The following is a 20,346-nucleotide window of genomic DNA, read 5'->3' as shown; positions in this document are numbered from 1 at the left end:
GGTGAAGGAACCCGCGGGCTGAGCGGCTCCATGGGGAAGGCAGGCCTGTGAACTGTGCGGAGGGGGGAGGTTCGCCCTGTCCACTCATTTCAATGAGGCGGCGGCTTCCTGCTGAACCGGAGGACGCTTTCCAATTCGGAAGAACTGCCGGGAGCTGCGTGTTCAGAAAGCGGGGGACACGGAAGGGGCCCGAGGGGACAGCTCACAGGCATCACTGGGCCCAGTGGAGGCCCCGCATCCCTGACCGCCCCGCCCCAGCACAGCCAGTGAGAATCCATCCCCAGGGGAAACACCACCGGAAGTGAGCGGTGTGGGGGTGAACACAGACCTGGGGCAAACAGCCCACGTGGTGAACAGCGGAGAAGAGGGGGACCCCTGAGGGGTGAGGAGGCCGCGCGCCCCTTACCTCCCTGTTCACCTAACGGACTCCGGAGGCGCCATGCCAGGCCCCACGCGCAGCCTGGGCGGCAGTTGGGGACCCTCCCTGCCGTTAGCGCATGCGCGCGCCTCTGGGAGCCAACCGCCGCAACGGATGCTGGGAGCAGTTGCAGGACAGAGCCCCGCCCCCAGTGGGTGTGCTCCTGCGTCCTGGCGCGAGGCCCCCTGGGAAGAGGCCCAGGCTGTCCCTGCAGCAGAGGAAGGAGGTGGAGGGAGGGGGCCCCTGGGAAGCCTCCTGCAGGTCCTCCTCCTCAGAACCTCCCAGCGCGTGTGCAGGGAGCACTTGGGTTTTAAAGCTGCAAACGTGCAGTCCGTGCACTTAGCTGCCCCTCGGGACAGAGGTTGGGAGAGGCGGGCCTGAAACATGTTGTATATGCTGGTGTCAGCGTAATAAAACATATATATAGTAGCAGAACCAACTTACTGACTTGAGTTTATCGTGCTTTCCAAAGAAACTGAAATCATCCGATCCTCCTCCTGGTCATTTGCAAGAGTAGGACATTTCCACCCCACAGGGTCTCTCTGAAGAGCACGCACATCTAACAACACCACGTGTCTCCAAGTGCACAGACTGAAAACTGCACAAAACACAAACGTGGCATCTCGCCATTCCTCCCATGTTACATGACGGGGGGAGATAGCTTTCTTCTGAAGCTTTGGTCCATACCCGGAAGATGTCTTCATCGGCACTAAATGCCCTCCCTTGGCCTTTCTGCAGGAATTCTCCGAGAGCTGGCCCAAAGCACTTCTCACTACCCCTTCCGTGGCCAGTCCGCCCGGATTACCTTTGAGCTCATTTGATTACATCTGCTTCTTGCGCCTAAGACTTTGATGTGGTACAAAGTGATTGAAGTATTGGAACCAGGTAATTTTTCCCCAATGCAATTTTTATATCACTGGCCCTGAGCAGAGTTATTAAAAGCCTATCAAAGCCATGAGTGAGGCTCTTGTACATAACCGGTTCCCTGACTGGACACGGGGGAGAAGCAACAAGCCTCCTTTTCTGAGTAACTGGGTACAACATTCCCTCACCTCCCTCGAATACAAAGTTATTGGTTGAAAGTCATTTAAGGTTACCTCCGAGATAAAAGCTCAAATCCTGATAAATGTCTTCAAGTTGTTCATTTTTTTCAATCCCCAGTAGTTTTTTGAAATAAAGTCCACCATAATTTTGCTTGAATTGCTCTCATCTCATCTCAGCTTCTTTTGAATCAACTTCTTAAGTGCCAACAGGAGGCTTCTTTTTAAATGAATTCTCACAGTGTGGAACTACCTTCTAAACCTCTCTTCTCTTCCCCAACACCCTACCATCAGTAGGAATTCTGCTGCTATAGGGGAATTGAAGATTGACTCCCAAGAGATAAGGTTCAAATCCTCCAAAGTTGTGACCTCTCATCTCCCTTTATCAATTTCCTAACAATCCCCTCCTCTCACAAAACACAAATGCTTGTTCCTCTCATTTGGATAGTGATAAACTGACATTTATGCACAATATGGAAATGAGAATCAAACAAGTTTCTTACAGGGTGTGACCATGATTCACATGCAGATGGGACCACATGGCATGAAGAGCCTAGATTCCAAAGAGCAAGGGTATATGAAGCAGAGAGAACATTTGGAGACCAATGAGCAGGGCGTCTAGGCTCACACTGGCAAGTTAGGACTTAGGTGGGTGCAGGTTTTTATGAATGGGGGTTGGACATGGTGAATAGAATTCTGGCTTCCTCTCAAAATGCACATCCCCCTCATGTGTAGTGCATTTTAACACCTAGGAAACCCAGGACCTTAGGATGTTAACCCCGTTAACTTGTGAAAGCAGAATTTTTGTCTTCCTGTCTCTTATTTCTGTTCTTAACCCCACTGAGCCTAGATGGCTTTCACAAATTCCATATCCTCCAAAGAGTGTGCATATGTCACGTGTATGTGCAATTGTGTTTTGTGGTGAAGCCAAGATGCATGCTTGAGTCTCTTTACTCACCTCTTACAGAGGTGAGTAACTAATAATAGCGTAATAAGTTACTTGTTTGATAGAGTTGCCAGATAAACACAGGATACCAGTTAAATTTAAATTTCAGAAAACAGCAAACAGATTTACAGTAGAGGTATGTCCCAAATATTGCATGGGACACAATTTTCCTAAAAACTAATTCATCGTGTATCTTAAAATCAAACTCAAGTGTGCATCCATTATTTGCTAAATCTGGCCACCTATTCTTTCATGTATTTTGAATTTTAAGGGGCTCTAGGACTTCTTGTTCTAAGAATCTAGCCTCCAGAAATAAAGAGAGGAACCATGTTACCAGTACAAAGACAATTATTGTAGTATGTATAAATAATATTATATATAAAATAAATATATTGGAACATGTATTAATTTTTAACCAGAGGAAAAAGCTGAGAGCATTTTGTAAAAATGAAAATAGCATGCATTTGCTTTTGGTTGCATGACACATCTCTGGAAAGACTGAAAGGAAACAGATAACATTGGCATCCTGGGGGTAAGAAGACTGTGCTCCCAGGGGAAGGAGGCGGGAGAGACTCCTCACTGCATTTTCCATTTTGCACAATTTGACTGTGAATGATGCAAAGGCATTACTTGTTTAAAACATTATAGTAAAATCAAAGGTTAACAATTAAACACTGAACAACCTAATACTCTGAGATACAAAGAGTGGTGATTTCTGGTCTTGCCCTGTAGGCTGCAGGGCCTTGCCCTGATGGACTGGGGCAAAGGGGGTGGTTGTAAGGCTGAGCCGGCTGCATCTGCAGGGCTCCCAGCACTGGGCGGGACTAGGGGCCACAGGACTGCTTCCTAAGGAATGAGGTGCACAGAGCCACCGAGCATGCCGCCTAGGCTGGGTCAATCCTAATTTCAAACACTGGGATCCGTGAGCCATAAGTTCCCATTATTTCTTCAGGCCGCATGTTCTGAATTTTGTTCAGAAAGTGTAGCCTGCGTTGAAGGAAACCAAGACCAGATAGGAAGCAGGCTGAGGGACCCGGAACTAGGGTGATGGATCAAGAACTGAAATACAGGGCACATCAGGTAAAGACTTTGTGCTGTGAATCTAAAATCACCAATGTATAAAGGGCCCGAAGAGCCACACACCAATTGTGTTGCCTCTTAAATTCGAAAGGAACTGCAGGTTTCTGCCTACCTGCCAGAGCCCTCCGTGGAATGCCCCCCACCCAACCCCAGCCCTGGTCCTCTGCCCCTCCCCCGCTGCAGAATGTCTGGAGTCCTACCTTCTACCGTTTAAATCCAAACCTTCCCTCCACTGGATGCTGAGCAGCTGTTGGAGCAGGTCACTCTCTGGATCCTCGACTTGACTTTTCTCGTTGTGGAGGCTCCTAGGCAGCGGTGGTCAGTGAATGAGCCTGTGGGGATGGCTTCAGTAGGAGGTAGGACTATAGATTGGAGGGGGGATGGTTTAAACACTGAGCTGTCCCTCAAAACTTGGGATTGAAATGTGACACGGGAAACTCGGTTTGAGTGAAGTGGGGGGGAGAGAGCACTGGACCTCCAAGGACCTGTCCCCGGGGCGGCTGGGAGCCAGTGGGAACCTGTGACGGCACTGGCCAGGAGGGCTCCTCAGAGGGGGTCAGGGTGGCTCAGGGACATGCCTGGGTGTGGAGAAAGGACGGCAGCAGGCACGTGGGCTCTTCCCAGAGGGGAGACGAGCCACTTCCACTTGTGTGGGGGGAGTGGTGGGCGATGTCGTGGGGGTGGCACAGGGTGGTCACGGGAAAGCCCAGTCCTGTGGGCTGTTCTTCGGGCGCCTGGAGCTGGCCCCGCAGCATCTTTCTAAGGGATTGAGCTGAGTGCACCAGAGCGAATGGGGGCAGTGGGAGGGTGGTCTTGGCCAGAAAGCTGTCCAGTGGGGCTGTGTGTGGCCACGTCCACAATGAAATGTCCTCCCGAGGGCTGGGCTGGAAGGTCCTCCGCCTGCTGCAGCCCAGAGCTTCTCCCTGCTGCCAGCCCAGAGCGCACTGCTCCTCAGCCCAGGGAGCTGCTTGTTGGCTGGGAATCCACACGGGCAGGGCGGCCCGGAAACTCCCACCGAGATCGGGCCGGTTCCCTGAGCTGTCCCGAATTGTCCCCCCGTGCCACCCAGGTCTGCAGACCGACTCCCTCTTGTCCCGCATCTCATGGCGCACCCTCTGCCCCGCCCTTTACCTTTGAGATGAGGGTTTTGCTGACAGTCCACGTCCCTGCTTCAGGGACAGAAAACAGATGTGGAGGTGGGTGGTGTTCCGTGGAACGTGTGCGAAGGCGGGTTCCTTTTTAAAGGGGGAGGGAGCACAGGGGCAGGAAGCCCATGGTCGGTGTCAGTAGTAAACGGCCAAGGCCGCCTGTCCTGAGTAATGAGGGCGCGGTGTGCAGCGTGCTCTCCTGGACGAGGTCTGCTCCAGTCCCTCTGAGCGGGGACGTGTTCAGACAACTGTGTCCCACTGTCACCGCTCACACCTGCTTCCTACTGTGCCTTCACTTCCCACTGTTGGGAGCTGGAGGGGGAAGGGCCTCACCCAGTCTGCAGTCCCAGGACCCATCTAACAGGACAGCAGCTATGGAAGTTTCTGGAAACCCCTACCGCCAGCCCCACTTTGCCCCATTCCGTGGCCCTCCTCTAACTCTGCAGCCATTGCTGGCTGTGAAATGACAGAGCTCCTGAGGGTGGCCATCAGTCTGAGCGCTGGGGCCGAGTGGCAGGACCTGGCCCGTGTTAAGTGTTCACTGTTGGTTCCGACACACATGTGCATGCTGGGCGGTGTGTTGAAGGGTTAGATCAGGGTTCCTGTGCCTTCTTGTGGAGAGACAGTACTCCAGTGTTTCTGTGTTGTTGTGCAAGCCCGGACAGAAAGGGGGTGATTGGTACTGAGGAGGAGGAAGACTGAGGAGCAGATGGGCCCTAATATGTTAGACACGGCCTGTTCTCAGAGGCCCTTTGGTGCCTAGAACTTACCTCGGAGATGTAAGTTCCAAGGTCACTACCGCTAGTGGGTCTGCCTAGGGTCGTTGCCCCAGAGCAGACGTCTGCCCAGGGCCATGCCTCTGAGGCTGGCAGGGCCGGTGCCGGGGAATCCTTAGGGAGGCTCTCAGGGTCAGCGCTGGCTGGGGCTGTTGCTTCTCGCAGACAGTGGTCAGGGAGCCTTGGTGAACGGGGAGCAAGCTCTCCAGTGGAATAATTCCCAACTGGAGGTCAGAGCGTGACAATGACCTGAGGACATTTGCCACCTCCGCAGTTTGCCCATCCAAATGGCCCTCCCTGGTGAGACTCACGGCCCTGGTTCCCCAGTGGCTGAAGGGCCCAGAGCGCCTCAGTGCTGTGTGCTGGTTCCCCTCCTCCATCCCCCCTTTCCTTTGTCTCAACAGCATCTGCAGCGCGGGGAGCGGATGTGAGCCTGAAGCCCGGTGCCTCCATGACTCCTTCCATGGCCCAGCCCTGTCCCCCGCCCTCTACTGGCCCCGCACACCGGACCCCTGGGGAGCAGCACCTGCCGCCCCCCAGGACCCCGTCCTTCCCCCCTGGCCGCCCCCTGGTGCTGCCGGCTTGGCCCAGGACACCTCTGGTGGCAGGAGATGCTGGTCAAGGCCCCGTTGGGACTGGGGCTGACAACATCATGGACCAGGTCAGGTCAGAAGGGGGACGACCACAGCCCTCCCTGACTCAGACCATTGTCCTGACTCAGGCCCCCCTCTACGGGAGTGCTCCAGGTGCCATCTGTGGGGGTGCTGTGTGTCCTGCACCCCTCTTTTTGGAAGCCTCTGCAGTGGAGACGATTATGCCCACCTCAGCTTTTGGGGGCGCCCAGGCCGGCGATGGAGGCTGGTGTCCCGGCCTTCCTCCTCAAGCTCCACCGCCAGCTGCCCAGCTGGCCCCCATCATCCCCTCTGTGAATGCTGGGGCTTCGAGGAAGGGTGGCCTGGCCGCCTCCCAGTCCAGGGCCTCGCTGGAGGACTCCTGTAACCCCAACAGTGTGTACAAAAATTTCCGACGTTGGCAGCGCTTCAAGGCCCTGGCCCGGCAGCACCTTCCCCAGAGTCCTGATGCGGAAGCTCTTTCCTGCTTCCTCATGTGAGTGCACTGGGCAGGGCAGGGGCGCCCGGAGCTCTCCCATCACAGAGGAGGTGGGAGGGACCTGCCAGCTGGCTGATCCTGGGGCGCTGGCGGGAAGGTTGAGGGTGGGGTCCATGCTCTCAGAAGGCACATTCTTCCCAACGTGCATCACCGGCCCTTGTATGGCATCCTCACTTGTGCTTTACCTCAGCTGAGCTCACCACCCTGTGTCCAGATTCTCCTACTCCACATGTAACTGTGGGAGGCAGCTCCTCGCGCGCTCAGGCCCCTCAGGACCGGACAATCCTACGCAATCCTGCCTAGTCCTGAGGACTGTGGAGAAGACTCCTTGGCCTAATGTCTGTGCTAACCTGTGACGTGTGGGCAGGCTGCCTGGCGCAGGCCGTGTCTCCCTAAGGACAGTGGTTATTGTTGTGAAAGGGCAATCTTTTTTAAATTTCTTTATGGATTAAGGTGTTACATATGTGTCCTCATCCACTCATTACCCACCCCAACCTCCCCACTCACCCCCCTGGTGTCTGTGTCCATTGGTTAGGCCTATATGCATGCATACAAGTCCTTTGGTTGGTCTCTCCCGCTTACCCCCACCCTCCCCTACCTTCCCTCTGAGGTTTGACAGTCTGATCGATGCTTCTCTGTCTCTGGATTTGTTTTCATCAGTTTCTGTTGTTCATTATATTCCACAAATGAGTGAGATCATGTGATATTTACCTTTCTCTGACTGGCTTATTTCGCTTAGCATAATGCTCTCCAGCTCCATCCATGCTGTTGCAAATGGTAGGAGTTCCTTCCTTTTTATAGCAGCGTAGTGTTCCATTGTGTAGATGTATCCGGTTTTTTTTAATCCACTCATCTGCTGATGGGCATTTAGGCTGTTTCCAAATCTTAGCTATTGTAAATGGTGCTGCTATGAACATAGGGGTGCATATATCCTTTCTAATTGGTATTTCTAGTTTCTTGGGATATATTCTTAGAAGTGGGATCACTGGGTCAAAGGGGAGTTCCATTTTTAGTTTTTTGTGGAAACTCCATACTGTTCTCCACAGTGGCTGCACCAGTCTGCATTCCCACCAGCAAGCAGTGCATGAGGGTTCCCTTTTCTCCACATCCTTGCCAGCACTTGTCATCTGTTGATTTGTTGATGATAGCCATTCTGACAGGTGTGAGATGGTACCACATTGTCGTTTTGATTTGCATCTCTCAGATGATTAGTGACTTTGAGCATGTTTTCATATGCCTCTTGGTCTTCCTTATGTCCTCTTTCGAAAATTATCTATTTAGGTCCATTGCCCATTTTTTCATTGGGTTGTTTATCTTCCTTTTGTTAAGTTGTATGAGTTCCCTGTAAATGCTGGAGATTAAACCCTTAGCTGAGATAACATTGGCAAATATGTTCTCCCATGCAGTGGACTTTCTTGTTGTTTTGCTGATGGTTTCTTTTGCTGTGCAGAATCTTTTTATTTTGATGTAGTCCCATTTGTTTATTTTCTCCTTAGTTTCAATTGCCCTAGGAGCTGTATTGGTGAAGATATTGCTTCAGCATATGTCTGAGATTTTGCTGCCTATGGATTCCTCTATTTTTATGGTTTCCCCTCTTACATTTAAGTCCTTTATCCATTTTGAGTTTATTTTTATGTATGGTGTAAGTTGGTGGTTTAGTTTCATTTTTTTTGCGTGTATCTGTCCAATTTTCCCAACACCATCTATTGAAGAGACTGTCTTGACTCCATTGTATGCTCTTGCCTCCTTTGTTACATATCAATTGAGCACAGTGGTTTGGGTCGATTTCTGGGTTCTCTATTCTATTCCATTGGTATATGTCTGTTTTTGTGCCAGTACCAGGCAGTTTTGAGAACAGTGGCTTTGTAATACAGTTTGATATCTGGTATTGAGATCCCTCCTACTTTGTTCTTGTTTCTCAGGATTGCTGCAGTTATTTTGGTGTCTTTTTTATGCCAGATTAAATTTTGGAGAGTTTGTTCTAGGTCTGGGAAATATGCCGTTGGTATTTTAATGGGGATTGCATTGAATCTATAGATTGCTTTGGGTAGTATGGACATTTTAATGATGTTGATTCTACCAACCCATGAACATGGTATTTTTTTTCATCTGTTTATGTCTTCCTTGATCTTTTTTTTTTTTTTCAGTGTCCTGTAGTTTTCTAAGTACAGGTCTTTTACCTCCTTAGATAAGTTTATTCCTAGGTATCTTAATTTTTTTTGGTGCGATGATAAATGGGATTGCTTTTTTAGTCTCTCTTTATGTAAGTTCACTATTGGTGTATAGAAATGCCATAGATTTCTTGGCATTAATTTTGTATCCTGCTACATTGCCAAATTCATTTATTAAGTCTAATAATTTTTTGATAGAGTCTTTAGGGTTTTCTATGTACAGTATCATATCATCTGCGAATAAGAACAGTTTTACTTCTTCTTTTCCAATTTGGATGCCTTTTATTTCTTCTTGTCTGATAGCAATGGCTAGTACTTCCAGTACTATGTTGAACAGGAGTGGTGAGAGTGGGCATCCCTGCCTTGTTCCTGTTCTTAGGGGAAATGGTTTTAGTTTTTGTCCATTGAGTGTGATATTGGCTATGGGTTTGTCATATATGACTTTTATTATGTTGAGGTATGATCCTTCTCTTCCCACCTTGTTGAGAGTATTGAGAGTATATATCAAGAAAGGCTATTGGATTTTGTCAAATGCTTTTTCTGCATTAGTTAATATAACTATGTGATTTTTATCCCTCAATTTGTTTATGTGATTTATCACGTTTATTGATTTGTGGATATTGTACCATCCTTGCATCCCTGGGATAAATCCTGCTTGGTCATGGTGTATGATCTTTCTGATGTGCTGCTGGATCCGGTTTGTTAGAATTTTGTTGAGGATTTTGGCATCTATGTTCATGAGGGATATTGGTCTGTAATTCTCTTTCATTGTGTTGTCTTTATCTGTTTTTGGTATTAGGGTGATGCTGGCTTCATAAAATGAGCTTGGAAGTGTTCTTCCTCTTGAATTTTTTGGAATAGTCTGAGGAGGATAGGTTTTAGCTCTTCCTTGAATGTTTGATATAACTCCCCTGTGAAGCCGTCTGGCCCTGGGTTTTTGTTTGCTGGAAACTTTTTGATGACTGCTTCAATTTCTTCCATAGTTAGCGGCCTATTGAGATTTTTAGCATCTTCCTGATTGAGTTTTGGAAGGTGGTATTTTTCTTGGAATATGTCCATTTCCTCCAGGTTGTCTAGTTTGTTGGAATAGAGTTGTTCATAGTATTTTTTAACAATCCTTTTTATTTCTGTGGTGTCTGTTGTTATTTCACCTCTTTCATTTCTAATTTTGTTTATTTGGGTCCTCTCTCCTTGCTTCTTGGTAAGCCTGGCTAGAGGCTCATCAATGTTGTTTATCCTTTCAAAGAACTAGCTCTTGGTTTCATTGATCTTTTGTATTGGTTTTTTTGTTTGTTTGTTTTGTTTTGTTGTTTTTTTGTCTCTATGTCATTTATTTCTGCTCTGATCTTTATTATCTCCTTCCTTCTGCTCACTCTGGGCTTTTCTTGTTGCTCTCTTTCTAATTCTTTGAGTCATAGAGTTAGATGATTTACTATCATTTTTGTTTGTTTGCTTTTTGAGGTAGGCATGTAGAGCTATAAACTTCCCCCTCATTGTGTCCCATAGATTTTGAATTGTTGTGTTTTTATTGTCATTAGTTTCCAGGATGTTTTTAATTTCTTCTTTGATCTCATTGGTAACCCAATCATTATTGAAGCATGCTATTCAGCTTCCAAGTGTTTGAGTGTTTTGGATTGTTTTTATTGTAGTTTATTTCTAATATTATGCCATTGTGGTCTGAGAAGATGCTTTGTATGATTTCAATCTCCTTGAATTTGGGGAGACTTTGCTTGTGACCCAATATGTGGTCTATTTTTGAAAATGTCCCATGTGCACTTGAGAAGAATGTATATTCTGCAGCTTTGGGGTGAAATGTTCTCAATATGTCAATGAAGTCCATCTGATCTAGTGAATCATTTAGGATTGCTGTTTCTTTGCTGATTTTTTGTCTAGAGGATTTATCCAGTGATGTCAGTGGTCTATTAAAGTCCCTTACTAGGATTATATTGTTGTCGATCTCTCCCTTGATATCTTCCAGGAGTTTTTGTATGTATTTGGGTGCTCCTGCATTGGATGCATATATGTTTATCAGGGTTATATCCTCTTGTATAGATTCCTTTAGTATTATGAAGTGGCCTTCCTTATCTCTTGTTATGGCCTTCACTTTGAGGTCTATTTTGTCAGATATAAGTATTGCTACCCCAGCTTTTTTTTTTTTTTCCATTTGCCTGAAAGATATTTTTCCATCCCTTTGTTTTCAGTCTGTGTGAGTCCCTTGTTCTGAGGTGGGTCTCTTGTAGACAGCATATATATGGGTCGTGATTTTTATCCATTCAGCTACTCAATGTCTTTTGATTGGAACATTTAGTCAATTTACATTTAAAGTTATTATTGAAAGTTACTTGTTTGTAGCCATTTCTATTTTTTTGAGTCTGTGTTCCTTCTTACCTTTTTATTTCTTCTTTTTACAGCATTCCCTTTAGCATTTCTTGCATTGCTGGCTTGGTAATGATAAACTCCCTTAGCCTTTTTTTGTCTGTGAAGCTCCTAATTTCCCCTTCAATTTTGATTGATAGTCTTGCTGGATAGAGTATTCTTGGATTCAGTCTCTTGCTTTGCATCACTTTGTATACCTCCTTCCATTCCCTTCTAGCTTGATGTGTTTCTGTTGATAAACCATTTGATAATCTGATTGGAATTCCTTTGTAGATAACTCTCTGTCTCTCTCTTGCAGCCTTTAAGATTCTCTATTTGTTGTTAACATTTGCCATTGTAATTATGACTTGTCTTGGTGTGAGTCTTTTGGAATTCATCTTGCTTGGGACTCTCTGTATTTTTGTAACTTTTTTCTTCCCCATATCAGGGAAGTTTTCTGTCATTATTTCTTCAAATAAATGTTCTAATCCTTGCTGCTCTTCTTGTCCTTCTGGAAGCCCTATTATACGTATGTTACATCGTTTTGCATTGTCCCAAAGCTCCCTTAGGCTCTCCTCCTGCTTTTTAATTTTTTTCTCCAGTTGCTGTTCAGATTGGGCTTGTTTCTGTACTTTATCTTCTAACTCACTAATTCGGCCCTCTGCTTCTTCTATTCCACTATTGAAACCTTCCATGGTGTTTTTTTATTGTATCTATATCGCTTTTCATTTCTTCCTGATTTTTGCATAGGTTGCTGATTTTCTGGTCCATCAAGTGTATGAACTGTACGACCATTACTCTGAATTCATTTTCTGTCATGTTGCATGCTTCTGTTTCAGTTATTTCCTTTCTTGGTGATTCCTCCTTTTCTTTCCTCTGGGGATTGTTTTGTTGTCTCTGAAAGGGCAATCTTGATGAGGAAGCACTCCCAAAGCCCAACTGTCCCAGCGCTGGGTGTGAGTGCGGGGTCACCTCCAGTCCCGGTTCATGGGCTGGTGTGAATGTGAGGCCGTGACAGCAGCAGGAGGAAGGTTTGTCTTTGCGCACAGATGCCTTTTCCTTCACCTGCCAGTGCTCAGTCCTGCTGGGTGGGGGTGGGAACCTGGCTCCATTGAGCTGGGGTGACCAGGTGGGTGGAGGCCAGGCTGCAGCTGTGACTGACCCTGAGGCATTACAGCCCAGTGCTCCGGTCCCTGTCCCGTCTGAAGCCCACCATGACGTTGGAGGAGGGAATGTGGCGGGCCATGCAGGAATGGCAGCACAAGAGCAACTTTGACCGGATGATCTATTACGAGATGGCAGAAAAGTAAGTCAGGGTCCTTGGTCCCCACAGCTGGGGGGGAGGGAAGGGGCTGACTGTGGGACAGGGTTCAGCTGTGAGAACTCATCAGAGAGGAGGGTGGTGGGAGGGTGTCAGCACAGGGTCCCTGTAGCCCAGTGGTGCTTCTCTCCTTGGAAAGCCTCTCCCTCAGCTTCAGAGCATGGGTATGTCTGTCCCACCTCCCTGGGAGCTCCCCCATCCTCTGATGCTGACCCATCCTGATATGAAGGCTTAGGACAGCCTGGGGAGAAGGTGCCCAGCCCAGTGGGCCAGACTCCAGCCAGAGGGGCTGTGCAGCAATGTGCTCAGCCAGCCTCCTGCCTCCCCAGTGTCCGGGCCCTGACAGCCCCAAGGCCCTTGCTCTCCATCCTCCATCCACTGCTGCCTTTGCGGGGCTCCTGGCAGCCTCCTTCTCAGCACAGCCTGTGCCCTCACCCCCAGGTTCATGGAGTTTGAGGCAGAGGAGCAGATGCAGATTCAGAAGTTGCAGTTGAAGAAGGGTGTGCAGACCCAGCCTCCTCCTGCCCCACCGAGACCTGATCCTCGGGGGCCCCCAGCCCCAGTGGTGGGCGCGCAGCCAGGTACGTTAGCACATTCCCATGGAACCCATGGCCAAAGGCAACAGGGCTTAGCGCAGGTCACTGTGCCACTCACATCGGCCCTTCTCCTTCGGGGGGCGGGGGGTGGACTTTATCTTTCAAGGGAAACAGCCCTGAGAGCCGGGCCTCAGCAGCCCTTTGTCCCCATGGGGTCTGGACCTGGTCCACCCTCTCATCCCCTCTCCCTGCTCCCTGTCAAGGGCCCACATGAAGCGGGCTGGCTGAGGGACCCCTTGGAGAGTCGGTGGCTCCACACGTCCTCACACATGACTTTCTTGGATACTCTCCCTGTCCTCTCTACTCACATACTAGTAGTCACAAGGCTTCAGGTGTCCCCAACCCAGCCGCACCCGTATTAATGCCCCCGACACTGCCCTCAGCATCATATGCTCTGGATGTGGGAGCTTTATCCCCTCACGCTCCCTCCTCTTCCTTTTCTGCCCAGCACGCACTCCCAGGAAGGCTGTACCCAGCGCCCAGAACATCCAAAGATACCAACGACCCCAGGAGACTAAGTCACCCAATGAGATCCCCCCGGAGGCTGTGAGAGAATACATGGACATCATGGACAATCTGCTGGGACTGCCCCACTCAGCCACAGAGGCACCAGGTGAAGGATGGGAAGATGAAGTAAAGGAGTGGCTGCAGGATGAGGGTCTCCTGAGCTACCTGGACCAGCTGTGCTCCCAGGAAGACTTTGTCACCCAGGTGGGCTGGCTCGCAGCTCGGGGCCTACAAGGTCCCAGAGGGTGGCGCTGCTGCACCCAGACCCGGGTTTTCCCCCAGGCTGATGGGATTGGGCTCTGCTCTTTGCTGCTGAGCTGGACGCGTGAGAGTGTGTGTCTGTGTGTGCATGTGTGCGCTTTGTGTGGGTGTGGTGTATGCTGTGTTCATGTGGGTGTGCCCTTTATGTGTATATGTATGTGTTTCTGTGTGTTGTGTGTGTGTGTACCTAATGACCATGATGGAGTAAAACGCCCACCTGTGCAGGAGGACGGGGTGGATCTTGGCTTTCCCACCTGCCCTGCAGGCCCTGCTGACTTCCAGTTTGCTCCTAGCCAAGGGGCTCATGGCTGCTTCCTTCTGTCCCAGGTGGAGGCGGTCATCCACCCCCAATTCATGGAACAAATAATTTCCCCAGATGCACAGCAGGATCCCTTGGCCCTAGCTGAGGAGTTGGAGCAGGAAGAAGGGCTCACTGCTGCCCAGGTGAGCCAGGGGAGGGTGGTACCTTAGGGAGATGGGAGGGGGACCCCAAGTGAGCCATAGGACCCAGGGACCTCAGGGGAGTTAGAGGAGGGACTGGCCCTGGTGAGTCAAGGAGGGAGGAACTCCAGGTAGATCGGGGGTTCAGGGAGCCATGAGAGGGAGCACCCAGGTAAGCCAGGGCAGGGAGCAACCCAGAACCAGGACACACATGTCTCTGTCCACGCCACCCCTGCCTGTAGGCAGTGCATGCCGAGGGGCCAGCTCTGGTTGAGAGCAGTGCAGGACGACAAGAAGGACAGTACAACAGAGAGAAGGAGGGAATGGGAGCCCAGAATGGGAGGGGCATAAAGCTGGGAATATGGCACAGGGGATAAAGGAGAGCCTCATGACTGTAGTGGATTCGAGGCATGGTGTCCCCTCCTCCGCTCCTCCCCCCAGTGCCATTGTCCCATTGCCCATGTTCTTCCTCCTCTCACACACATGTTCAGCGCCAGTCACTGTCCCTTTCTTCCTTCCAGCTGGTAGAGAAGCGACTCCTGGCCTCCAAGGAGGGGGGCGTGCAGGCACCCCCGAGTCACGGTGCTCCCCTGTGGGACTCAAGTCCTTCTGAGTCTGAGACAGGCCAAGATGCCCAGAGGTGTGACCATGGCCCTCAGCTGGGGGTCAGTGACAAAGCCTGTCCACCAGAGACTGACTTCCAGGATCATCAAAGGCACCAGGCTTTTGCTGTCTCTTCGGGGCATGAGGAGCACCCACCATTCCAGGCTCAATGCCCCTCTGCTCCTCCCCAGGGCCACGCACCTGCTTACTCTGCACTGGGACCCAGGGATGCCTGTGTTCCCAGAGAAGCCTCTCTTGTCAGGGAGACTCTCGGGACAGACAGGTTCAGTGAGGACGAGGAGGACCTCCCCAGCCTGGCCTTCCTCTTGGGCTCTCCTAATAGCCTGCTGCCGTGTGGGCTCTCTCTGAGTCCTGTTCCTGCCTCGGGCCTTGCCTGCCCTGGAGGTCGAGGTCCCCGGGGTGCTGCCCAGTCCCAGTTCTTTCAGACACTAGGCCTCAGCCGAGCTTCACCTGCAGCTTCCAAATCTCGGAAGCGTGCTCTGGGAGGAGGTCCCACCCATGCTGAGAAGACCCCCCACACAGGGGCCGACCTGGGGGTCTGTGGGAGGCCAGCACTGGCTCTGGAGCTGGTTTGCTCCTCACAGCCTCACAAGAAAAAGTGTGACCTGGTCACAGGGAGGAGTAATAAGTGACACTGCAGCCAGTAGGGAGCAGTGGGTGTCCCTCCCACTGCCAGCCAGCTGGGGGGGGGGGGACATGCTTCATGTGACCTGGCTGTCCCCCAGGGCTGATCCTGGTTGTTCTACTGACATGGGAAATAGAGATGGAAGGCAGGACCATTAGGGTGGGGGTGGGCCTGGGGTTGGGGGTAGGAGCAGCCCCTTTGGGGCATTGTGTGTCAATTATAAATAAAGATGGTTTTGTTGAGACATTCTAGTGGCCGCTACCTCTGTACTTGAGTCTGCACTGCTCCATGGAGAGGGGACCTGACAGGAAGAAAGGTTGTGGTAGGTCACAAGTTCTGTGGGTTCACAGGTGAACCTCCAGTTCCTCTGTCCACATTGGCAGGAACACCTTCCAATTGCTCCTGGGAGCACACAGCTCTCTATCCCCAAGGACCCATTCCATCATGCCTACTCCCAAGGCCCAACTGGGTGAGGGGCCAACTGGGGCCTCCTATTGTCATCTGTATTCTGAACCCTCTGGAGATGAGGAGCTTCTTTTGAGGCTTTCAGCTCTCTGGACCATTAACCAGTTTTATAGAAAAAATCAGCTTTTGTCTTTGGAAAGCTTCTATCTGAGTCCCAGAAGCAGTCAGATAACAATGCTTAGAAATCCTACAATCTTCTCTAATCACTAGAAATCCAATACAAGAAGAAAACTGAAAAACAGACAAGCACATGGAGGCTAAATAACATGCTACTAGACAATAAATAGATTAACAACCAGATCAAGGGGGTGGGGGGGGGGGGAGGGGGAGGGAAAGTAACCAGCAAGGCTAACATTTAGAATCAAAAGGGAGATAAAGAACTTCCCAGAGAAGAAAAACCTTAAAAAGTTCATGACTACCAAACCAGTATTATGAGAAATATTAAGGGAATTTCTTTAAGAATAAGAGGGGGAAATTATAAATATGAATAATACAATGGCAATAACCACATATATATTTTGGATATTAACCCTTTATCAGATGTATCATTGCCAAATATGTTCTCCCATACAGTGGGCTGCCTTTTCATTTTGCTGATGGTTTCTTTTGCTGTGCTGAAGCTTTTGATTTTCATGTAGTCCCATTTGTTTATTTTCTTCTTAATTTCCTTTGCCCTAGATGTATCTATCCATAATCATATTGCTATGAGAGATACCTGAGATTATTGCTGTCTATGGTTTCTTCTAGGGTTTTTGTGGTTTCCCGACTTACATTTAAGTCTTTAATCCATTTTGAGTTTACTCTTGTGTATGGTGTAAGTTGGTGATCTAGTTTCATTTTTTAGCATGTATCTGTCCAACACTATTTATTGAAGAGACTGTCTTGACTCCATTGCATGCTCTTGCCTCCTTTGTCAAATATTAATTGAGTGTAATGGCTTGGGTTGATTTTTGGAGTCTCTGTTCTGTTCCATTGATCTATATGCCTGTTCTTGGGCCAGTACCAGGCTGTTTTTATTACAGTGGCATTGTAGTATAACTTGATATCTGGTATTGTGATTCCTCTGACTTTAATCTTTTTTCTCAAGATTGTGGCAGCTATTCGGGGATTTTTTGGTTCCATGTAAATTTTTGGAGTGTTTATTCTCAATGTGAAATATGCTGTTGGTATTTTAATAGGGATTGCATTGAATCCGTAGATTGACTTGGGTAGTATGGACATTTTAATGATGTTAATTCTACCAATCCATGGACACAGTATATTCTTCCACTTGTTTATATCTTCCTCTATCTTTTTTCAACATCCTGTAGTTTTCAAAGAACAAATTTTTTACCTCCTCTATTTAGTTTATTCCTATCTTATTTTTGTTGTTGCTGCAATGGTAAATGGGATTGTTTGTTTAGTTTCTCTTTCTGAGAATTCATTATTGGTGTATAAAAAAGCCATAGATGTCTGGGTGTTGATTTTGTATCCTGCTACATTTCCAAATTCATTTATTAAATCTAACTAGAGGCCCAGTGCACAAAATTCGTGCACTGGGGAGGGTGTCCCTCAGCCCAGCCTGCACCCTCTCCAATATGGGATCCTTCGGGGGATGTCCAACTGCAGGTTTAGGCCCGATCCCTGTGGAATCAGGCCTAAACCTGCAGTTGGACATCCCTCTCACAATCCAGGACCGCTGGCTCCTAACCGCTCACCTGCCTGCCTGATTGCCCCCTAACTGCTCCCTTGCTGGCCTGATTGACACCTAACTGCTCCTCTGCGGGCCTAATTGCCCCCAAATACCTTCCCCTGCTGGCCTGATCACCCTCAAGGCTTTTATTAGTATAGATATGACCCTGCACAGAAAATTTTACTAACCCTGCTTTACAATAAGGGCTTGACAATTGAATCATTAGGACCAGACACCAAGATTTCCTTTCTTTGAATAGTGGAGGGAATAATTATCTTGTCTTTAAGTTGCCCGGAAATTAAAATGAGATAATGACTTAGAAAAGTATAAAAGCACCATATAAAGATAACTCTTTAAAATGAAAAACACTATTTTTATTCTCCCCTTCCTTCATTTACAGCTTTTATTTAAACTTTGAAATTTATAAAAATTTCACTCCAATTTCCATTTCTTTACATTCAACATTATTTTGTATTGGTTTCAGGTTTTATATTAGTTACAGAATAGTGGTTAGACAATCATATACTTTACAAAGTGTTCCCCGATATTTCTAGTACCCACCTGGCATCATACCATCATTACAACACTATAGACTATATTCCTTATTTAAGTGACAATGGGTTTACAGGTTCCTTTCAGTCTTTCTTTTGTGTTGCTCTTCCTTCCTTTTCTTTCTCAATTCTTCCCTCATTTTCTTTATATAGTATCTCAATTGGCCATCAAAGCTCATGAAGGCACTGGGACATGCTTCATCCATTTCACAGACCAGGAAACTGAGGCCAATTCCAGTTGGCTGTGGAACTTGACTCAGCACACAGGAAGCCCTCAGAGCTATGCTCTTTGCGCTTCCTAAGGGGCAGCCGCCCAGCAAACAGAACAAACCTTCCAGTCAGGCTTCCGAGCCTCTTTCTCGAGCACCTCTTCATTGCGGATGCTCCACATTCTTTCCTCTCCCCGTCCCCTGCCCCCCATTCTTTACTGCCCCCGCTTCTCCGGAGCAGGTGGAAGGCTTCACACTCACTGCCTAGGCATGCTCTGCAATGGGGCAGGGCACCGCGGGCTTGCTTTTGGGTCAAGGCAGGAGCAGGAGTCACTGCCTCTGAAGTGTGAAGGCCGCCTGAGCAAGGCCCATTAGCACTGGGAGCTTCTCTGAATCACATCAGTCAGTCCAGTACCCTGCAGTGCAGCACCCCTCCACTGAGGTGGCACCACCCCTCAACCCTGCCTCAGGGGTGAGGGTCCTTGCCCCTCTCCCCGGGAGTCCTTCCATGACCCTTGATCCCTGGCTGGGCCCAACCGCGTCTTAGGGTCACTGCAGAACCTCTGTCTCTCTGCAGATGAGGCAGATCCCCTTGGTCTCAGTGAAACTATGAATCTGTGGCCAGAGGCCAGGTCTGGGTCTCAGCAACCCCATGCCTGCAATGTTCCCAGGGACCCCCGGGAGCAGCTAGGCGGGTCCGGCCTCACCTCCCCAGGGCGGCGATGCTCCCAGGGACCCCTGGGAGTGGCTAGGCGGGTCCGGCCTCGCCTCCCCGGGGCGGCAATGCTCCCAAAGCCCCATGGGAGCAGCTAGGCAGTCCGGCCTTGCCTCTCCAGGGCGGCGATGTTCCTAGGGACCCCCGGGAGTGGCTAGGCATGCCGCTGCCCCTCCTGGGGCCTGCGATGAACCCAGACCCCTCCTGTGCCATCTGGCACTGCCCACCCCACCGCCTCCCCGGCCGATGGATTGGTACCTTGTGGGCGGTGTCTGGCGCTGCCCGCAGGGCTTCCTCCACTCCCGATGGACCCGTACCCCTGGAAGCAGGCCATGGTGCTGCCCACCCTGCCTTCATATGCAAATCAACCGCCATCTTTGGTGGGTTAATTTGCATACTCACTCACTCTGATTGGCTGTGGGCATAGCGAAGGTGCAGTCAATTTACATATTTGTCTATTATTAGGTAAGATAGTTTTTGGTGGAGTCTTTAGGGCTTTCTATGTACAATATTCTGTCATTTGTGAATATTGAGAGTTTTACTTCCTCCTTTCAAATTTAGATGCTTTTTATTTCTTCTTCTTGTCTGATCACTGTGGCTAGGATGTCCAGTACTATGTTGAATGAGAATGGTGAAAGCAGACATTCATGTCTTATTCCTGTTCTTAGGGGAAATGGTTTTACTTTTTGCCCATTGAGAATTATGTTTGCTGTAGGTTTGACATATATGGCCTTTATCGTGCTGAGGTATACTCCATCTACTCCCACTTTGCTGAGAGTTTTTTATTAAAAAAATGGATGTTGGATCTTGTTGAATGTTTGTTCTGCATCTATTGATATGATCATGTGGTTTTGGTCTTTCAATTTATTTCTGTGATGTATCATGTTCATTGATATGCAAATATTGTACCAGCCCTGCATTCCTAGAATAAATCCCACTTGGTCATGGTGTATGATCTTTTTAATATATTGCTGGACCCAATTTGCTAATATTTTGTTGAGGATTTTAGCATCTATAGTCATCAGGAATTTTGGTCTGTAATTCTCTTTCTTTGTAGTGTCTTTATCTGCTTTTGGAATTAGGATAATACTGGCCTCATAAAAAGGGCTTGAAAGTGTTCCTTCCCCTTGGATTTTTTTGAATAGCTTGAGGAGGATAGGTGTTAGTTCTTCTTTGAATGCAAAACCATCCGAACCCAGGCTTTTGTTTCCTGGCAGTTCTTTTATTACTGTTTCTATTTCATCAGTTTTATTGGCCTATTCAGGTTTTCTGATTCTTCCTGATTCAGTTTTGGAAGATTGTTTGTTTCTAGGAA

At 48.7% G+C, this 20,346-nt stretch overlaps 1 protein-coding gene across 1 annotated transcript; it reads left to right on the top strand.

Moving 5' to 3' along the window:
• Window positions 1-5,859: 5,859 nt before the first annotated feature.
• On the top strand, window positions 5,860-15,525 carry LOC307110529 (NUT family member 2G-like; the record flags this gene model as incomplete). Its single annotated transcript, XM_079789630.1, has 7 exons — window positions 5,860-6,515; window positions 12,222-12,350; window positions 12,807-12,946; window positions 13,410-13,672; window positions 14,057-14,173; window positions 14,692-14,835; window positions 15,520-15,525. 7 exons carry the CDS (start codon window positions 5,860-5,862, stop codon window positions 15,523-15,525), a joined length of 1,455 nt encoding a protein of 484 aa, XP_079645756.1.
• Between the last annotated feature and the right edge of the window lie 4,821 nt (window positions 15,526-20,346).

Source organism: Cnephaeus nilssonii, assembly GCF_951640355.1.
Source record: "Cnephaeus nilssonii genome assembly, chromosome: 14".
NCBI classification, from domain to species: Eukaryota; Metazoa; Chordata; class Mammalia; order Chiroptera; family Vespertilionidae; genus Cnephaeus; species Cnephaeus nilssonii.
Note: the sequence above shows the minus strand (reverse complement) of the source record. Positions and strands in the feature narration are given on the sequence as shown.